General features: G+C 42.4%; 2 protein-coding genes across 2 annotated transcripts in view; both read right to left on the reverse strand.

Moving 5' to 3' along the window:
• LOC112431854 (uncharacterized) overlaps window positions 1–21,359 on the reverse strand; it is a 179,889-nt gene that overhangs the window by 145,591 nt on the left and 12,939 nt on the right. The gene's annotated exons all lie outside the window — the stretch shown is intronic.
• Window positions 1,075–20,998, reverse strand: LOC106676169 (uncharacterized). The gene is made up of 8 exons (XM_076879235.1): window positions 20,778–20,998; window positions 17,844–18,182; window positions 17,572–17,670; window positions 12,503–12,829; window positions 5,854–6,180; window positions 2,341–2,661; window positions 1,733–2,056; window positions 1,075–1,656 (listed from the first exon to the last, which is right to left on the reverse strand). The coding sequence occupies exons 1-8, from the start codon at window positions 20,812–20,814 to the stop codon at window positions 1,565–1,567; spliced, it is 1,866 nt and encodes a 621-aa protein (XP_076735350.1). The 5' UTR covers window positions 20,815–20,998; the 3' UTR covers window positions 1,075–1,564.

The following is a 21,359-nucleotide window of genomic DNA, read 5'->3' on the forward strand; positions in this document are numbered from 1 at the left end:
CAGGAGGAAATGCCACAGAAGGCAAGGGAAACAGGGCGGCGTGTTGGTAAAATTCAAAAATTGCATGACCGCCCGGGCTCTTTGGGGCTCCAATGAGCTGTCGCATTTTCTTAATTAAGTCTTCACAAAAGGTTAAGAAAATTAACAGCTACCCACCATCATAAATCAAGGGTAAACCTGATTCCTAAACCTAAGAAATGTCAAAGATGACTACTAAAGATGACTAAAGATGTTTGCTCTTATTTTAGCCCATGGAATAAAGATGGTTACTAGTTCTAGATATTTTGGATTATCCAGAACTAATAAATAGGGGTGAGTTTTTGAAAAATGAATTTTCAGGTGGTTCGGTGGTTAGCACTGTTGCCTCACACACTCACAGCAAGAATGTCCTGATTTCCTCCGTCAGGGTCTTTCTGTGTGGAGTTGGGGTCTCTACAGGTACTTCAGCTTCCTCCCAACAGTTGAAAGACATTCAGTTAGTGGGACTAGGTAATTGGAAACTCTGGTGTGAATGGTTGTCTATGTGTTAGCTCTGCGACAGACTGGAACTGTACAGGGTGTACTCTGCCTCTTCCCCTAAGACAGCTGGGATAGGCTCCAGCCCCCCTGTCACCCTGAAGAGGATGGACGGAAATCGATTTTAGCTTGAAAACGAAATTTTTGCCAGAAACTTGAGAATCTCACCTTAAAGCTCACAAAATTATTTCCACACCACCACCACCACAAACAGCAAATGAAAGGAGGTAACTGGATTCTGCACACATGTAAACATAAAGTGCGTATTGGTCACCTAACCTAACGCCATGGACACGCCGTCGGGGCTGAAAGCCGACATCTCACAGATTCTGATGCTGCAGGTTTTGTAACTCTTTGACCAAAATTTACTGAACCAGCAGCAAAAGAAGATGAAAACTCCACTTCACATTTGATAAACATCAGCATTAATTTGCTCTATTTGCTTACTTATTGCCGCTCAGTTAAAAGTCTGAAATTCAAACAAATGTCAAATGTCTCATTTTTCCACCAAATCATTACATGGAAGTTTTTTAACACTGGAAGGAAAAGTGAAGGAAGTCAGTTTTTAAAGTTTCATGTCACTTGCTCACCATATCTCCTCTTATCACCACTCATTAGAAACATTTATTTATTTGAAGATGCAGTTAGCTGCTGACACGCTGATGATGCTCAGTAAATCTGATCTTTGTATCTTTTTTTTTTCGGGATTTATTTGACAGGGACAGTGTTCATGTTCATGGACATAAGGATAAAAACAGAAGATGGAAACCTGCCAGATTTGAGCTAAACTGCTCATTTCCATTACCACAGAGGATCCACCTGTGCTTCCTCTCCTCGCTCCTCCACCTGTTACAGTGAGGGAACGTCCTCCATGATGGAGGAGCTGCTGAAAAGTTCTGAGTTTCCTCCAGAGTGAGACCTCTGTCACAGTTCAGAGGATCTACGGCAGCAGAGACCTTCATGGACACTAAAAGTCTCAAACACACAACAACAACATCACACTGACTCCACTCTGACATCACTGATCAATAATCAAAGAACACACAGATCAAACTGATTGATCAGCCATCAGAGGAGTCGGATCAATGGAGCTGCTTCTGTTCCTGATGTCCCCTGTTTGATCCTGGACCTGAACTCTCCCTGCAGAGGAGACACAACACAGTCAGACAGGGAAATACAGACGTGAACATGAAGAGAGAGAGAGACAGACAGATACCTCTGACTTTCAGCAGCAAAGTTTTCACCCTGATCCAGACGTCCTTGCTGTAGATACCACACTCGTATCTCCCACTGTCCCATTCTGTGGGGTGTTTCAGGGTCAGACTGAGGTCTCCAATTTTCAGCAGGTCTTCATTCATCTTTGTTCGGTCTCTGTAAAGCCGGTCCTGTCTGTGAGGCTGGTCAGAGCCGTTCTCATACACGTGGACCTTGTTATTGATTTGGTCCTTCCAAACCACCGTAGCATCTTCAGGCAGGTTTTGTGTGGTTTTGAAGGGCAGCTGGACAGACTCCGCCCCCTCCTCCACCTCCACCTGACAGACTGAGAGGACAACGAACACAACATGAGCTGTACAAAGTGTGATTGTGATTCGTTACTGGTCAATATTAGAGCTACTACCTTCTTGTATGGAGGCCATTTTGGGCCTTACGTAACATCTGTTTTTAGTCTTGAATGTAGTTGAAACTTTTGTAATTTCCATTGTGATAAATAACAGTTAGAGAGTCATGCATTAAATGGAGCATCAAAGTAAATTTTTTTACATTGATGTCAGGGCAGTCTGTTCTTAGTGGCATACAAGGAAAAAAGTAAACAATGGTTCAAACCTTTGGGTTTAAGCAGCAATGGTTTTGCTCTGAAAATGTCTCCATTCCTCCAAACTTCACAGATGAAAGCTCCACCGTCACAGTCTGTGGGATGTTTCAGGGTCAGACTGAGGTCTCCAGTTTTCAGCAGGTCTTCATTCATCTTTGTTCGGTCTCTGTAAACCTGGTGCTGCTCTTTAAGCTGGTCAGAGCCATTCTGATACATGTGGACCATTCTGGATTTCCCATCCTTCCAGACCACTATAGCGTCTTCAAGCAGACCTGTGGTATTGAAGGGCAGCTGGAGAGAGTCCACCCCATCCTCCACCTCCACTTGGGGGACTGAGAGGACATCAAACACAAAATTAAAAGTGATAACCAGATGAGCTTTTCACTGTTATCCACTTTCTTGAATACAAATGTGGAATAAACTGCTGAACCACTCCAAAACATTCATTTAGAAACAAAGAGAGAAGACGTCACACATACAAGGATAATTTGGATTCTTTGGACAATCTTTGGACTCAGGCGCAGACTGAGAAAGCACGGTTCAAACATTTCTTTATTAATCACACTGTTGGTGTGCCTGTGGGATCACCAGGTACTTGTAGCTGTCCTCTATGTCTACGCTGTTGCCTTCACCCTCGGTCTATACACCTGAATCAAAGGATTAGTTCATTACCAGGCCTCTGGCGAACTGCAAGACATGTTGAGGAGGTAATTTAGCCATTTGAATCAGCTGTGTTGGATCATGGACACATCTAAAAACTGCAGGACACCGGCCCTCGAGGCCTGAAGTTGACGACCCCTGCTCTCAAGGGAGGCTGGTTGTTCGGCTTAACCACGTGACTTCTGAGTTGGAGAAGGAAGTCCCGATTTGGCATCCGCAATACCGTCACAGACCTGAGGCAGAGGAGGGTATGGCGGAGACCATAGAGGGCTTATTGAAGGTAAGGGTGTTAGCACCCTCAACCCTAAGCCTGGTTCTGCCAGAGGTTTCTTCTTGTTAAAAGGGAGTTTTTCCTTCCCACTGTCGCCAAAGTGCTTGCTCGTAGAGGGTCATATGATTGTTGGGTTTTTCTTTGTATCTGTAATTGGTAATAGTGATTAATCAGGCTGTGGGAGGTTCTGATGCCGAGGCAGACCACATGATGCCACTTTTGAGAACCAGGAAGGGTCAATCCGCTGATATTATGTTTGATGACTTGCAGTAGTGTTGGTCTACCATGGGGGGAGACCAAAAGAGGGGATGTTGGAATGATCTTACCTGAAGTGCTTTATTACTGTGCCTTTTATTAATCTCATATTATTCCAAACTTCCATATGATCATATAGAAGTAGTGTTGAGTGGACACAACCCTGAATAATAAAGGCATTAGAATACGTGTCCTTCAGTCGTAGAGTCTCACACATATTTGCCTGTAGAGCAGTAGATAAGAGGGAACCATCTAGTAGTCAAAAGTTACTGAAATGCTGTTGTTTAGACTAGAATGGGGTGGCCGGGAATAAAACTGTCAGGTGCGCGTCACCATTTTGAGATCTGCTGCAACGTGTCATGTAGGACGCATCTCCCTTCTAGAAGTAATGTTAAAAAAAAATAAAGTGTTAAATGGTCTACTGAGCAGTGTTTTGTGTTCCATCGGATGCCTCTGAGGAATCAAAAGAACTCGGTGAAGTGTTGATATTTGGAGTGCTCAGAGTAGAGATGCTACTCCTCCACATCGAAAGGAGGAAATCACAAAAAAGTTGGTCGTGTTCATCTGGACATAGGGTTTTCAGTGGGAGAAATGTTTTGTCAGTCATCCAAGTGTCTTCTCAGCTGACTGCGAATGAACAATAGGCTGGGGGGCGGTGTCAGTTTTTGACCATTAACTCATTCACTGCCAGCCATTTTCATGGCAGTCAACGTAAGTTTTTCAATTGACGTCTATAGACGTCAATGGCAGTGAATGAGTTAATATGCAAGTTGTCATGACCACTGATCTACGACCATTGATCAATGACTACTCATCATCCATCCATTCGCTTCCACTTATCCTTTTTCAGGGTCGCGGGGGGCGCTGGAGCCTATCCCAGCTGTCATAGGGCGAGAGGCGGGGTACACCCTGGACAGGTCGCCAGTCTGTTGCAGGGCCAACACACAGGGACAGACAACCATTCGCACATTCACACCTAGTGACAATTTGGATTTTCCAATTAACCTATCCCCACAAACTGCATGTCTTTGGACAGTGGGAGGAAGCCGAAGTACCCGGAGGGAACCCACGCAAACACAGGGAGAACATGCAAACTCCACACAGAAAGACCCCGGCCTGATGTTGGAATTCAACTCAGGACCTCCTTGCTGTGCGGCAACAGTGCTAACCACCATGCCACCGTGCTGCCAATAGGCTGGGGGGGGGGGTCAGTTTTTGACCATTAATATGCAAATTGTCATGACCACTGATCTACGACCATTGATCAATGACTACTCATCGATGACCATGAATACTATTCACAGAGATTTGAGGATTGGCTGCAATCACAGCATTGAAAGATGTACCATTGGGATGTTACATCTCTCTCCACTTGTGTTCCAATTACTGAAGCGTTGGAGGTAGTTCATAAAAGATTACAGGATGACCCCAATACCATCAACAGAATCACTCTCATTACTGACCAAGTGTGTTTGCTCTTGGAACTGTCTTAATTCCACCTATTTCACATACAAGGGTCAGTACTACTGGCAGAAACATGGGTATACCATGGGTTCTTCATTTTCATCCATTGTGTCCAACTTGTACATGGAAGAAGTGGAAAAGGGGGGTTTATTATACTGCCCTGGAACAACACCAAGTGATTAGTTGAGGTACGTGAATAACATCTAGGTAAAATCTAAACCTGAGGATGTACCACAATTCACTGATTATATTAACCTGGTGGACCTACACAAATTCACCAGGGAGGATATGAAAAGTAGCAGGTTAGCCTTCTTAGACTGTGAGATGTCCATCAGTAATGGGGGACATTTAAAAGTTGATATGTACCATAAACCACCACATATGGTTCATTGTATAAGGTTTGACTCTCATCACCCAGTGGAGCACAAACTGGATGTCATCAGGATGGCGCCCACACAAACACAAAGCAGGAGATGAAGCTTCGCTGAATATGTTTCCAAACCAACTTCCTTCCAACCCGAAGACAGAAAAATATGGTGAAGCATGTGATGAATAGCATGCTGACTCAATCATTTCTGCATGTTTCCTCATGTTACAGAGGAGGAGAAGATCCAAAGAGGAGGCAGGGGGAGAGGCTCAGGAACAGTTAGGATCAGAGACTTTGAGCCATCATGGACTCCCACTGTGGGGACTCTTAGTCTTGGTCTGTTCAATTAAACGTACAGTTGCTCCCCCTAAAAGTTTTGGCTTTTAGACAACGGCATCAAAGAATTTATATTATTTGAATGAACTGAAAAAAGATTCAAACTTAAAATGTTTAGAGAATAAACTCTTGCATGACCTCTGACCTTTGACCTGTATCTACAGCACTGACCTCTGACTTTCAGCTCCACTTGTTTCTTCAGCAGGATATTTCCCTCCCTGCTGTAGACGGTGCAGGTGTAGCTGTCTGTATTCCAGCCTGTGGGATATTTCAGGGTCAGACTGAGGTCTCCAGTTTTCAGCAGGTCTTCATTCATCTTCGTTTGGTCTCTATAAACCTGGTGCTGTTCTTCAGGCTGGTCAGAGCCGTTATGATAAACATAGACCATCCTGCTGCCTCTGTCCATCCACTCCACTTTAGCATCGTCAGGCAGGTGAAGTGTGGTATTGAAGGGCAGCTGGACAGACTCCACCCCTGAATCCACCACTACCCGGGTGACTGAGAGGACAATAAAGCACAACATGAGCTTGGATGGAGACATTTGTGTTGACTCTAACAGGCTGAATGCTGCTGCTTCACTGGGAGCTCACTGTTAGATAGAAAGTGGTCAGTGTGAAGAGGAGACGCAGCAGAAAGATGAAGACTGACAGGAAGAAAGCAGTGAACAGTAGGGATGGGTATCGTTTAGGTTTTATCCGATACCGGTGCCAAACCGGTACTTTTGAAATGGTGCTGGTGCTTAAACGGTGCTCAAACTGGTGCTTAAAGAATGGTGAACATAAAATTGGTCCAAAAACCTCTCATGTTCAGATGTTTTTTTGTAAAAAGATAACAATGTTAGCCTTTTCTGCAGCTATGGGGCATATATGGCATCACTCTTGGCTGGAAGCAGTGCTTAAACAATGCAAAAAACACAAACTTTGTCCAAAAACCTCTCATGTTTAGCTGTTTCCCACTTTTTCTTTGATCATTTTAGCCTTTTTGGCCAGGGTGAAGGGAGTATCTGCCATCAAACAAGAAGACAGCCGCATGTAACTACGACGGTGTTTGCTAGTTCACCTTACTGCATTAATGTAATAACGTGGTTAGCCTACTCAACGTAAATTACACACGAACAACATTAAGCTAATCACGCAGAGAAGAACAGCTGCTGCTGCCATCATCATCCTCATCATTTCTGCTACACTGGCAGGGCTAGGGGCCAGGACTCTCCTCTTCGGGTTTTTGGGGGATGTTGCTAACTCCAGGTCCGATAACAGGCACCACACCCCCAGTAGATGTGCACGGTGTGAGGTCTCGCAACAAGCTATCAAATACGGCGCATTTCTCGGCTTTTAAAAAGAACGCTATGCGTCGCCAGGTGTTTCATCGGATTTGAGGTGTTACCTCCTTTGACAGTATCACAGTATCAGCTTAAAGCACTTGTTGCAGGCTGCTGAGTTTGCATATTTTGCTGTGAAGTACAGCCAGACTTTTGACCGCTTTGCCTTGGGCATTTTAATCTGTAGCTCTGCTCTAAAAGAATGTACCTACCTGGGCCCGCCTACTATCCTCGGAAACGTAAAATGATTGGCTAGAATCTAAAGTGTATCACAACTCAGGAAAAAAAGCACCGAAATGTGCGCTGCTTTTCGGTCTGGTTACTACTGTTTATGTCAGAACCGGTGCCATCATGGCACCGGATACCGGTACCCATCCCTAGACTGTTGGAGCTGCTGTTAGTGGGACAGGACTTTATTCAGTCTCTGAGGGCCAGATTTGACTTAATGAAGCAGAGAAACAAAGTCTGAGTGTTTCTATCACCAGAGATGGGCAGTAACACGTTACTTGTAACTTTACTTTTTGTAACTTTACATTATTTTTTTCCAAGTAATGAGTAAAGTAAGGGATTACAATTGTAAAAAAGTAATTAGATTATACTTACTTTCCCGTAAGAACGCTGCGTTACTGCATTACTAAACTATGATTTTGTTTGTGAGAGTGTCTCCTGACAATGACGCAAGCGGGTGCGACGGCTGTGGTAGCACGTCTGTAAATCAACAATAGAAAACATGGAGCGAGGGATAGAGTTCAATCGTGCAGCATTTAATACTTGGAAATACCGACATTGCTTTCAATTTGACTCTTTAAAGAGCGACAAAAACATAAGCATTCATTGCACACTCTGCATCGGAAGAAAACTTCTTTCTACATCGAAAAATTCCACTTCCAACCTGAGCAAGCACCTAGCACACTGCCACAGGAATGTTAAATTAACAAAAAAAAAACAGGATCCCCCCACTGACATGACCGCTGTGGCTACCACATCTACTTCCACTGGGCAAACCTCAGATGAACCCACTCCTACTAAACAGGTTAAACTAGACGTAAGAGTGACAGGACTTAGTGTCACTGAACTGAAGAAGCTCATTGCTGCCTATATTGTCGAGGACATGTTGCCAATTTCCACTGTAGACTCTGAATCATTCCGATGCATCGTAGAAAAAATACCAACTAAAAGTGATGTCAAGCTGCCCCAGAGAAAGTCATTTGTAAGATACCTTGAGAGAGAATATGACAAAATGAACTCTAACTTGAAGGCTACACTCGAAGAGGTAGAGTTTGTTTCCACCACTGCTGACATCTGGACAGTAAATAATAAACGTTTTATGGGTTCACTGGATTAATTCCACATTACAACGCAACAAGGCCGCCCTAGCATACAACAGAATTAGAGGCAGCCATACCTATGATGTAATTGGAGCAGAGATTGAAGAAATCCATTCATCATATGGACTACAAGGCAAAGTTATTGCCACTGTAACGGATAATGCATCCAATTTTGCCAAAGCATTCAGAGTATGTCAGCCCTGTCATTTGGAGTCTGAATCTGAAAAGGAAGAAGGTAATGACGAGGAACCGACCTTTACTGATGTCAAGGAAGCTCTTTCAACCCCATGTGGTGATGCACAGTTTGGCCTCCCTCCACACTACAGATGTGCATCGCACACAATTAACTTGATTTTAACAAGCGATGTTGACAAGCAACTAAATTCCTATGGAGACACCAAGGCTGTATATAGGAGTAGCATTGCAAAATGTTCTGCTCTTTGGACTAAAGCAAGTCGATCAACATTAGCCTCTGAACAGGTAGAGGAAGTCAGCCAGAGGAAACTAATGGTACCGACATCCACAAGGTGGAATTCCCTGTATGAGGCCATTTCTAGAATCATCACAATTCCCTTGAATGATTTTAATCCCCTGTGTGTAAAGCTGGGAATCAAGTGACTTAATGAAAGGGAGTACCAGTTCTTGAAAGAGTACTGTACGGTGATGAAGCCCCTGACAGTGGCTCTCGACATCTTACAAGAGGATGAGTGCACCTATGGGGCTTTACTACCAACACTCACAAGCCTGAGGTCAAAGACGCTTGCCCTGACCTCTCTAGAATGACAGCCAACCTTCCAGATGTCATTGTAAAGGTAAGATTATTATTAATTGCTTTGGGTGGTTTTGTTAAATTTGTTATACCATTCAGAGTGGGTGGATGTTATACTTTGTTTTAAGCAGCGTGTAAAATTATTAAAATGATAGAATAAAAGACCAAGTATTTACCCCTTGTTAAATATCATAATAGTCGGCCTCATCACTGATGGGGACGACAAGGAGTACAGCTGACTGACTCAGGACTTTGTGGACTGGTGCCAGCTGAACTACCTCCAGATCAACGCCAGTAAAACCAAGAAGCTGGTGGTAGACTTCTGCAGGCACAAGCATCCTCCACTGCAACCACTGAACATCCAAGGTATGGACATTGAGGCTGTGGACAGCTACAGGTACCTTGGTGTTCATCTGAACAACAAACTGGACTCATAATTCAGATGCCCTCTACAGGAAAGGGCAGAGCAGGCTGTACTCAGGTCGTTTGGAGTAGAGGGCCCACTCCTTCTATGACTCTGTGGTGGCTTCAGCCATCTTCTATGGTGTGGTCTGCTGGGGCGGCAGCATCTCTGCCGGGGACAGGAAGAGACTGAACAGGCTGATCAGAAGGGCCAGCTCTGTTCTAGGATGCCCTCTGGACCCAGTGGAGGTGGTGAGTGACAGGAGAATGGCGGCTAAGCTGTCATCCCTGTTGGACAACATCTCCCACCCCATGCAGGAGACTGTGACAGCACTGAGCAGCTCATTCAGTGGCTGCAGCACCCACGGTGTGGGACGGAGAGATTTTGCAGGTCTTTCCTCCCCACTGTTGTCAGACTCCACAACAAAGACTTTTGCAGCTGATCAAACCCTCACACGTGCAATAAGACTGCTATATGTGCAATTCTTGTACAATTCTTCTTCTGACGAAGTTGTACTTTTGTATTTTCTTACTCAGTTGTACTTTTGTATTTTCTTACTCAGTTGTATATAGCATTTGTATTTCTATTTTATTCTATTGTATATATTATTTTATTCTATTGTATTTTATTCTACTGTATATAGTATTTTATTTTATTTTATTGCATTCCAGTGTTTTCTAATTTCTGCTACATAACTTTGCACTTTTGCTGTAACAAAACAAATTTCCCACCTGTGGGACTAATAAAGGTCATCTTATCTTATCTTATCTTATCTTATCTTATATCAGGGATATTGATCATCATTAATCAAGAATATTAATCAAAATATCAACAAAAGCCTCAACCAAAATTAAATCTCATACTGTCAAGGCTCGGCTGTGTGGCAGGCAGGAGGAGGACCCAAACGCAAAACTCACAGACACGGGGATGAAACTCAAAATCACAGCTTTAATGCTGGAATGGCCGAACATAGGAAATACAAAACTAAACTGGGAAAAGTAAACTAACATACGCGGAGAGACACAGGGAGATCCACACAACATGAGGGACGACGTCACACTGAACAGAGGGAGACGCAGACAGAAATACACAGAGGGTTAACGAGGGAAGTGGGAACACACGGGGAACACAGGTGACACTGATAATCATAACGAGACAGGGCGGGGTGAACTGAACACTGACGGGAGAGGTGAAACAGGAAGTACAGAGGAGAGAGAGCACGAGTAGAACACCAACGTAACGGGCAGGGGAGACACGGAATAAACACGAAAGGGGACGAGGGCTCATAAATACATAGAGGGCACACAGGGGGAAGAGAGCACGGGGAGAACTTAGACATAATGGGCAGGGGAAGCATGGAATAAAACATAAGGAGAGACGAGGGCTCACAGATACACAGAGGGGCACACAGGGAGACATGAAGGGCAAGGGATCAAAACTAGAAGCCATAGAATAAGTCACACACAAGTACAATAATACGAAAATCACAAAGAACTAAAAACGCTGGGTCAGGAGACCCAGGACCGTGACACATACAGTATTGATAATAGAAACATGTGCTAACACTTTTAGCAGGCTTAGAATCAGAATCAGAATCAGAATACTTTATTGATCCCTGGGGGAAATTATTTTTTGTTATTTTTTGTTCTTACATGCTAACCCTACTTTTTAACTCACAGAGACCTATCGAAACACTTCAGATTAATCAAAAACAAGTATTTCCCTCACGGAAGTCTTTAAATGTCCTTTACTTGTCATTAAACTTGCTAACCTTAGTGAACAGAGCATTAGATAGTCTGAAGCTCTGTGCGGTTCACTCGTGAACTGTACATGCTGCTTTCAAGTGCAGAGCAACAAACTACAGTGGAATCCTGACTTGCGAATACCCCATTTAATGAAAAATTCAACTTACGAAGGCACTTGAATGCAATATCTCTGCCTGCGTTACGGCAAAATGCCGGCGTAACGAAATCCGCTGGCTCTGATTGGCTGAGCCCAGAATGCCCAGAATGCCTTCTGAATCATGTGACAACCCCTTAGCTTTTGTACTTGCGCTTCACTGTTCCACTTGAATGACGTATTGTTGTTGCAGTTAGTAATTAGCCTATAGCCTATTGTTCACTCAAAAGGCGTAATGGGTGCTTCGACTTACAAAAGACCCTCGGGAACGAATTAATTTTGTAAGTCAGGGTTCCACTGTATTTGAACTGATCTAACTTTATTCACACAGACAAAGATTTGTGCATCAGCTGCTGTTTGCTGCTATAGATATAATCCAGCTGATGTGGAGAACTACATGTGACACTGTGATGCAGCCATGAATCTGACTGATTTCTTTCCATTTTCAAAGGTTGATGCATCAGGTAAAGTCCTTAAAAAGCTTAGAAATAAAGAGAAAGGTTGGTTAAAGCAAAGAGAGGCACTGGCAGCCTTTAAGACACTAAACAAGAGAAACAGATCAGAGAACATCAGACTGAATAAGTGGAATAAAGTGAAACAGAGAACTAACGCTCCCTAAGAATGGAGCTGTCAGAGGAAGAGAGCAGCAAACTGAAAGTCTCTGTTAGCTGCAGAGCTCTGAAACTTCACACAGCTTTGGATGATAACATGGAGAAAGGATGTGGAGATGTTCACACTTCTGCTAGAAATCATCTTCTAGTTATTGTGACTCAGATATGACTGATTATAGATGAGGACCAAAGAAGGTTGTTACTGAGATTTGAGCTGACTTAGCTTAGCCTGTGTTTTAGCCACATGCTAAACAAACACATGTTCAGAAACTAGAAGATGTTACCTTTCAGATGAAGTCTCACACATGAACTTTGCTCCTACAGTTCATCTGCTGAAGCTTTTACATTTGGCTGGAAATCAAATAAAAACCAAAACAGCCACAAACATCAGACATGCTAACACTGTAACATTATTGGATGGAGCCACTGAGACTGAACCACCATCATGAGTCTGACCTCTGACCTTTGACCTGTATCTACAGCACTGACCTCTGACAGTGAGATTCACTTGTTTCTTCATCAGGATGTTTCCCTCCCTGCTGTAGGCAGTGCAGGTGTAGGTGGAGTTGTCTCCATCTGTGGGCTGTTTCAGGGTCAGACTGAGGTCTCCAGGTTCCAGTAAGTTTCTCTTCATCTTTGTTCGGTTCTTGTATTTATCGTCCTGTTCTTCAGGCTGGTCAGAGCCATTCTCATACATGTGGACCTTCCTGTTGTTTGCATCCTTCCACTCCACTTTAGCATCTTTAGGCAGGCAAACTGTGGTTTTGCAGATCAGTTGGACAGACTCCACCTCTGAATTCACCACCACCTTATAAACTGAGAGGACAACAAAGCACAACATGAGCTGTAGTGAAGTTACTAATGTTCTCCTTATGACCTGTTATAGTGGACTTATTCCTGTGCTTGTCCTGTTAGACCTCAGTGTAGACCACAACATTTTACTGCAAACACTAGAACACACCAGAGTTATTAAAGGGAATTCACTGCAGTGATTTGAATCACATCTGATAGATTCCAGTTTGTTTATGTAAATGAGGAGTTTTCTTTGCACACAAAAATTATTCATACATTTATTTGATTACCATGCATATGCTATGCATTTGATTTTTATTTCTGATATCATTCAAATCAATCAGTTACAGGCATGTCTTAAGAAGATAAAGGCCTGGAGGACATCTAATTTCCTTCTTCCAAATTCTTTACATACTTGACCTTTATGTGAAATTAAACCCTACTGATTTATTTTTCACTAACATGTCCATATTGGTATTTTTGCAAATATCAGTGACCAATGTGTGATTGCTGATATCTGGCAGAACCACTAACCTGTATTTTTAATGTAAGCGTTTAAACAGTGAAATCCCTGAAATATGGAAATCTGTGTATTTTCCTTTGCTGAATGGATAATTCAGATGTTACCAACTACCAGTGTTGGGCGAGCTACTTTGAATACGTAACTAATTATAGTTACTAGTTACCTCTTCAAAAACAGTAACTGAGTTAGTAACTGAGTTACAATATTCTAAAAGTAATTAATTACTTGAAAAGTAACTATTGTGTTACTTTAAAAAAATGTTTAACCCTCTGGGTCCAGGGTATAATTTTGATGTGACCTCTTCATTTCACCCTTAAAAACTATTTACTTTGCCTTGTTTGGTATCATCCTTTTCAACACAACCTCACATGCCTGAATTTACAGTCAGGTTTTCATTTAGATATACTGTATTAACACAGTTGATCTAAAATAAAATAAAAATTAAAATCAGAGTAGAAAAAGTTATATTTTTTACTGTAACAACCACAAACATGTTTAATGAATCCTATTTCATAACTTTAAATGCAAATATAAATTGTCAGTTTTAAAATCATATGTACAAATTTTGCAAACAACAGTTATTTGCAGCCATTAACCTTTTACCCCTTTTTTAAATAACCATTTCAAACTATTTACAGAACAATCAGCTGTTCTGCATTCAATAAGATGCCACAAATTATCTGTGCCACTCCAAAAAATAATAATTTCTGTCCACTATAAAGGAGAACATCACAGCCTGATACCTGTTGACATGGTGCATTTTCCTCCCCCTATATTGTTTAACACGAATCTGGTTTCACGTGGCCTATCTACGGTGGCCCCTAGAGACAACTCATGTACAAACTCCAAAACACTTGCAAACTCCAAAACACAACGGAAGTGCTCCCGGACGCTAGGGGCAGTGTTGAGCTCGATTTACAAAATAAACGGCAAGTTTGTCTGTATGGGACGGTCTAGTCTCTGTCGAGCTTCCCAGGTTGCCTAGCAACCATGATACTAACCGCTGGAAACGTGTCATACAACTTGGTTTGACAGAAATGAAGGAGAACATATTTTGTTCATTTGTTTGTTTCTACAAGAGCTTTGTGTGATTTGATAAGTATCTGAGGCTGAGACCACAGGACAGCAAAACATGATTTTTGGGCTTCATTTCTGAACTGAACAGTCATTTAAGATTAGCTAGTAAATAACAATTAGCTGATGTTGTTCATGAGACTAAAGTCATATCACTTTGGTAATGTAAATATAATATGGCCAATATTATAGTTATTATATTAATCATTATTAGCTATTACAGCAGTGAACATGAACTCTGTGTCAAATACTGAGCCCAGTACAGATTCAAGTTGCAGTTATTTACATGTCTTATCACCTTAAATCTTCACTCAAAGACAAGTATCTTTGACAGTGCATATATAGGTGTATCATATATAAGAGACAAATGTTGTTCCTTCAGTATGTTGCCATTACTAAATTTGGCTCATTGCTTACATATATTTATAAAAAGCAAATGTACAAGCTGTGATAACTATTTCTGATAGAATGAAGAGTAGACTGATATATGAAATATTCCTTTATTGGGTGAGAAAATCAGACCATGTCATAACTGCTGTAAGTCACACAGAATAGACATCAGAGCCTTAAACAGGCTGACGTCTGCTAAATGGGTCAAACTGGGCAGAAAGTCTACAAACACATAACATCCTTATAGAATATGATGTAACACTATAGATCAACTTACCTCAGAATATATAAAGCATATAAACAATTACAGCAATATGATGCAACAAACACAGCAGCTACTGATCCAAAATCCTCAAAGCTTCATAGAACTGTAACAAACATTTATTTTTAGCTCCATTCTGCTGCTGATACATACTTTAGGTTTCTGAACATTAAACTTGTTGCTGCCTTTCATAGTGTGTAACTTGAAGGCCCTGAGTACTTTCTCCCACACTGAAAACACTGGGATGATCACATTATTTGAACATTACCTAATAAGACTGATTCAGGACAGACAATTAGTTATGTTAAACTTTCCTAGCAGTCCTTCACAAACAGGGAACAGTCTGTCTATTCTCTCCATCTGTCAGCTGCTGCTGGCTCTTCCTCCTCCTCCTCCTCCTCCTCACACACTGCTGAGTTTGTCCTGGTGGATCATCAGGGGTGCAAAGCCTCACAGATGATGTGCAGCAGTGGGTCCCTCAGTCTGTCCTCACTCTGGACACTTGCAGTCGTCACACATGGAAATCAAATGTGTGATAAGCTGCAGGATTCAAACACAAGTGTAACTTATAAACACATGTTCATACTTTTATTCCACAATCAGAAAGAAACAGAGAGAGAGTGCAGGACAGACAGACAGGTGACAGTCTCAGGTGTACACACTGCTACACAACAGCACCAGAGAAGGAGGATTTAGTGTTTGTGTTATTACGAGTGCTACACAAGAAGAGTTCCCAGATGGTACAGTGGACACATGTGTGACTGCTGTGATTAAAGCATCTTTCTTTCAGCTTAACGAGTGAACCGTCAGCTCGTTCAAACACACGTTAAAGTCCGTTTGGCTCGACACCACCGAACAGAGGCAGCAATATAACACAGCTAACATTAACAATGCAGTGAATCCTGCTTGTGCCGTGATATTCAGGACTGCAAACAGAGCAGCATCACTGACTTTCAGCTTGTTGTGTTTGTGGATATATGACTGACTTTAATTATCCATAAAATCATCAGATTCTCTGTAAGATTAAGGTCGACTATTGAACGGCGTATAAAGGCTTTAAAACAAAGTAAACGCTGAAAGTTCAAACATCGCTAATGTCACATAACTTTGCCGGCATGTGGCCAACAGTAATGTTTTAATGTTTCTCATTATTAAACATTTGCACATAAATAAGTGACATAACATTCAGTACTTACTTTTGAAAGTTTACTCTTTGGCTGCTCCGCTTCCACTTCTTTGAAGTGTCTCCCAGTCCCAGTGCACTTGTTAGCATGTTTTGGTTCATGCAACTGGTCCGTCCGCTTATTGTCTCCCCAGAAACATTTCCGTTGTGTTGTGTGTGCTTTTGCAGCGTTTTTCTTTTTGCAGCGTTTTTCTTTTTGCAGCATTTTTCTTTTTGCAGGTGTTTTTCTTTTTGCAGCGTTTTTCTTTTTGCAGCGTTTTTCTTTTCGCAGCATTTTTCTTTTTGCAGCATTTTTCTTTTTGCAGCGCTTTTCTTTTTGCAGCATTTTTCTTTTTGCAGCGTTTTTCTTTTCGCAGCATTTTTCTTTTTGCAGCGTTTTTCTTTTCGCAGCATTTTTCTTTTTGCAGCATTTTTCTTTTCGCAGCATTTTTCTTTTTGCAGCGTTTTTCTTTTTGCAGCATTTTTCTTTTCGCAGCATTTTTCTTTTTGCAGCATTTTTCTTTTTGCAGGTGTTTTTCTTTTTGCAGCATTTTTCTTTTTGCAGCGTTTTTCAGCATTTTTCTTTTTGCAGCGTTTTTCTTTTTGCAGCGTTTTTCTTTTTGCAGCATTTTTCAGCATTTTTCTTTTTGCAAGCGTTTTTCTTTTTGCAAGCGTTTTTCTTTTTGCAGCATTTTTCTTTTTGCAGCATTTTTCTTTTTGCAGCTTTTTTCTTTTTGCAGCATTTTTCTTTTTGCAAGTGTTTTCTGAAGTTGCAGTCCGTTTGGCCTCTCAGGGCCACCGTAAAAAAAAAGGCTTTAGGATATAAGGTTTCCTGGAATAATCTACAAATTGAGCTAAAATTGTCAGAAACGAGAGAACAGCTCTTTTGGTCAGTGTTCTTGTTTTGGTCTGTTATTGCACACAACTCATACATTTGTGTTCACTGGTCTGTACAGAATATAGTATTTAAACATTCTGAATGAATATTGGTTCTTTACTTGTTATATTATTAGTGGTATTTGTTGTAACATCTTCTGCCCCCTGCTGGTCTCTCTTGGAAATATGAGAAACGAGTCTTTTGTCTGGATTAACTGCAAATAATGAAAGAACAGCTTGTCCACATGCAGCCTCTGTGTCAGCTCAATGCAGTGAAGCACACACACTGTTTAGTAAAGTCATGTTGTGGAGCTGTTTCACTGATCAGTGACTGAGTCTGAAGGAGGTTTTCTGACTTCTGGAACAAACCTGGAAGTTTCTCTTCAGCTCTCTGTATCAGCTGTTTGTAACTCTCAACTCTTTCAGCTTCTGGAGCAAGTTTGTGTGAGCTCTACTTGTGTATAGTACGGGACACTCACCTGATTTATAATATTGACGGAAATAACATATGAGACTTCCAGAAACCAAAAGAAAAATCAGCAGAATCAGGAGAGCTTTGGCCCAGGATGGAAACCGTTCTGTGAAGTTCAGAAAAACATGACCTTTGACCTCTGACTGAATGTGGTGATATATTTTATTGAACATACCTCAAGCTAATATTTTTTGAGTGAACATATTTATGCAGCAATAAAATAGTAAAGTTTTATCTGAGTGATGTCAGATGTATCTACAGCAGATGTTTGTTGCTGACCTTTGACCTGCAGCTGTACATCACTCCGACTCAGCTCATCTCCAAAGTCTCTGACGGAGCAGGTGTAGGTGGCGCTGTCAGACAGTTGGAGGTTGGTTAGGTTCAGGCTGAGGTCTCCAGTTTCCAGAGCGTCAGCCTTCATGGATGTTCGGCCGCTGTAACGCTGGTTTTGATCTTTCAGTTCGTCTCCTTGAAGCTGACGCTGGTGGACGGTTGGAGGACTGAGGTCGGAGCGACTCCACACCACTGTGGATTTAGTCAGATTAAAAGTGTCGACGTGACAGGGCAGGATGAACGTGTCCCCCTCATGCAGCTCCACAGCTGAGGCATGCTGGGAAACTGAGGACACACAGAAAGAGACTCCATGAGTCACTTTAAGGTGAAGATCAAGTTTAGACACATTTACAGAAACCAGGAGACAGAACGACAGAAACATTCAACATTTTAACAACTCATTAAAAAGAACACAGCGCAGATCAGAGGCAGGAAGTCCATCACATAAAAATGTCAAACTAAGTCCAAAGTCTGAAACAGTGAGAAGTTCTAACAACAACCCAACAAAGAACATTACCTCCTACGTTCTGTTCCTAACTACTGTGTACACCATGTGATAGTTGCTTGTTGTAGTTCTTATGTATTTGGTGACTTATTTGGAAAGACAGGGCGAGATGTTCTCAGCATTTGTTGGTAACTGGTGGGTCAAACCCGCAAACAAAAACTTTGTCTCTATCCTGTAACTGTTCGTCTCCAAAAGCTCAGGATTACAACCATAAATAACAAAAACCATGACAGTGTGTCAGGCGCGGATCAAGGTTTGTTTAAAGAAAATATCTTTCTGACACATGCACAACTGAAACCAGCTAACAGTATTCAGGCTCCGCCCACAGCACCACAATAGTCTCTACACAATGATTTCTGTTACAGCCCAGGAACCTAATCTTCCCATTTATGACTCAGTTACAGATCTGACAGGTGTTTGGTGGTCCAGATGTCAAAGCACATCTAACATCTGGACCATGTATTATAGATCTGTGGCTGAACAGTGGAGACAGACATTAAAGTGGAAAATAACTCTTGTCTTGTTACGTCTAATTTCTCCCACTTGTGTTTTCCTCCTGTCTCAAATTCCCTGATTACTCCACTGTGTATTTAATCCCCATGTTTTCCTTTCCCTGGATCGCGTCATGTTGTCGCTATGCTGTATGTTTGTTTCGTGCTCCTGTTAGTTGGCTAATGTTTAATTTCTAGTTTCAAGTGTGAGGTTTTGGTTGGTTTTAGTAAGTCTTTATTTTCATGAAGAGTTTTTCCCACAATACAAGCTACATTATGGGTTTAAGTCACATTTTTGAGATCCTGCATTTGGGTCTAATCCTCCCTGCCGCACAGCACGTCATGACAGAACGACCAAACCAAACAAGCGACCCAGCAGCACTCTTGCCGTCTGAGGAGCTCCAGGAGGATATTATTTACTCTGTGAATAAGTTATCTGACCTGTGGCTGGATCATTCTGAAAAGGAGTTTTAGTGAGCTGTAGATAAATGGCTACAATGCCTGGATTCTGGTCTCTCCTGGTTACCGAGTGTGCTTCACCAACTTTTGCAGCACTTTTTGCTACACACACCAGGGCCCAACTGGTCCGTCCAACGATCTTCTGTCTCCACTGGAGGTCCCAAGGGGTTGCTTCAGCCACCTGTCTCCTTTGGAGGCTCTGAGCCTGTCCAGCCATCAGCGCCGCCATCAGCGCCACCACTTCCACTACCTGCAGCAGCCATGTCCCCGGCCTTTCAGCTGCCCGAGGCTGCTCCACCTTCGTCTGGTCCTGCCTTGCCTGGTCCACCACCGTCTTTTCCTGCCTCGTCTGGTCCCGCGGCTCTCACACCGCCGTCTCGTCCAAATCTAGCACGGCCTGCTTGCCCACGTCCACATCCAGCATGGCCTGCTCGTCCAAACACGGCACACCATCGCCGGCCACTTTTCCAGCCATTAGCTAAGGATCTTTGCCGTCATGGATGGCCTTCTCACCTATGTGGCCAGTGCCACTTGACCTGCGGTGGGGCTCCTGATCTGCTCTGTCATTGCCACTGACTTGCCACCCCGGGTCGGTCTTCTGCTTTGGTTCTGCTCCCAGGATTTTCAGTTTCTTGTGTTTTGTATTATTTTACATGATTTATGTTCAGTTTTTCTAGTTGTGCTGTTCGGATTATCTTTATTCAATGTTTCAGCTTAATTCTGATTATCAGTAGTAACTTAGTTCTTAGGTTTTGTTCTTTTAGTATTTAGTATTTAGTATTTATTTATTTATTGTCATTGTCAAGAACAATGAAATTGCGTTTGGGGCTTCCATACAACCCAAAAAAAAGAAGAAAATAATAAATACCCCTTAAAACCCAAGTGTACATATTTAACCCAGTGTGACTCCAATGCAATAAGACAATCCTTAGCAATAATGTTCGTAGAAATTCAGACAAAGACCTGAGAAACATGACAAAATACAACAATGCAACCCATTCAATATTATTGTACTGTGAGATATGATATCAGATATGATAGTTATCTATTTAAGAAAGAGGGGGGGGGCAGGAGGGGGAAGAGAATAAAGATATGATGCACCAATGCAGACCAGTTCATTGCTATTAAGAAGTTGGATATGGTTATTGTCCGTGAGAGGGGGGCAGAGAGTTCAGGAGCCTCACAGCCTGTGGATACAGGCTGTTGGCCAGTCTGGATGTTAGTAGATCATCTCTGTTGTATTGAAGTAACCCCAGACTGTGTGAAATAATACACAGTACCACCAAAAGTGCCCTTGTGTTTACTGTAGGTTTAGTTCAGTGTCGTGTGTTTCCTGTTTTACATTGCCATGCACTTCAACACATTAAAGAGAGAGAGATGAAAGAAAAGCTGATGATGAGAGCAGAGAGAGGAAGGTGTACTTACCGTGCAGGAGGATCACAAACACCACAAACATCTTCATGTTCCTGTCAAACTCAGAGACTCTTTAAAAGCCCTTCAGGACATCAGCTCACAGCAGCTTCACTTTCCTCTGCTGATCATCTACTGACACTCTCACACTGCTTCACTGTCACAGCTCAGAGTTCAGCTTCACACTTTGTTAAAGCACATCTGTGGAATGAAGTCCGGCCGGCCACAGATCACTTCCTTTCTTCTAGTTTCACGCCCGAGCGCTGCGGTTGGAGGCGGCTGCTGCGGCCTCACCCTGACACGCACAAAGCTCCGCCTTCAGTCCTGACGCTGAAACATCCACTGTAGCTACAATGATGCAGATGTGACCCTCAGCAGCTGGATTTCCTCTCCATAGATGTGTTTCCATGCAGATCATGGACATAAAGCAGCTCCAGGATGAAGAGTGTGAAAGAACTTCTTCCACTACAGTATTCATTACAGCACTGTGGCACTCCACAAACCCTCACACTGTCTCAATCCCTGTTTCCAGTTTGACTGAGAGAAGGCCTGAAGCTCAGCCAATCACAGGACAGGAAGTGATCAGCTGACACAGTG

Source organism: Maylandia zebra, linkage group LG3 (genome assembly GCF_041146795.1).
Source record: "Maylandia zebra isolate NMK-2024a linkage group LG3, Mzebra_GT3a, whole genome shotgun sequence".
Classification (NCBI taxonomy): Eukaryota; Metazoa; Chordata; class Actinopteri; order Cichliformes; family Cichlidae; genus Maylandia; species Maylandia zebra.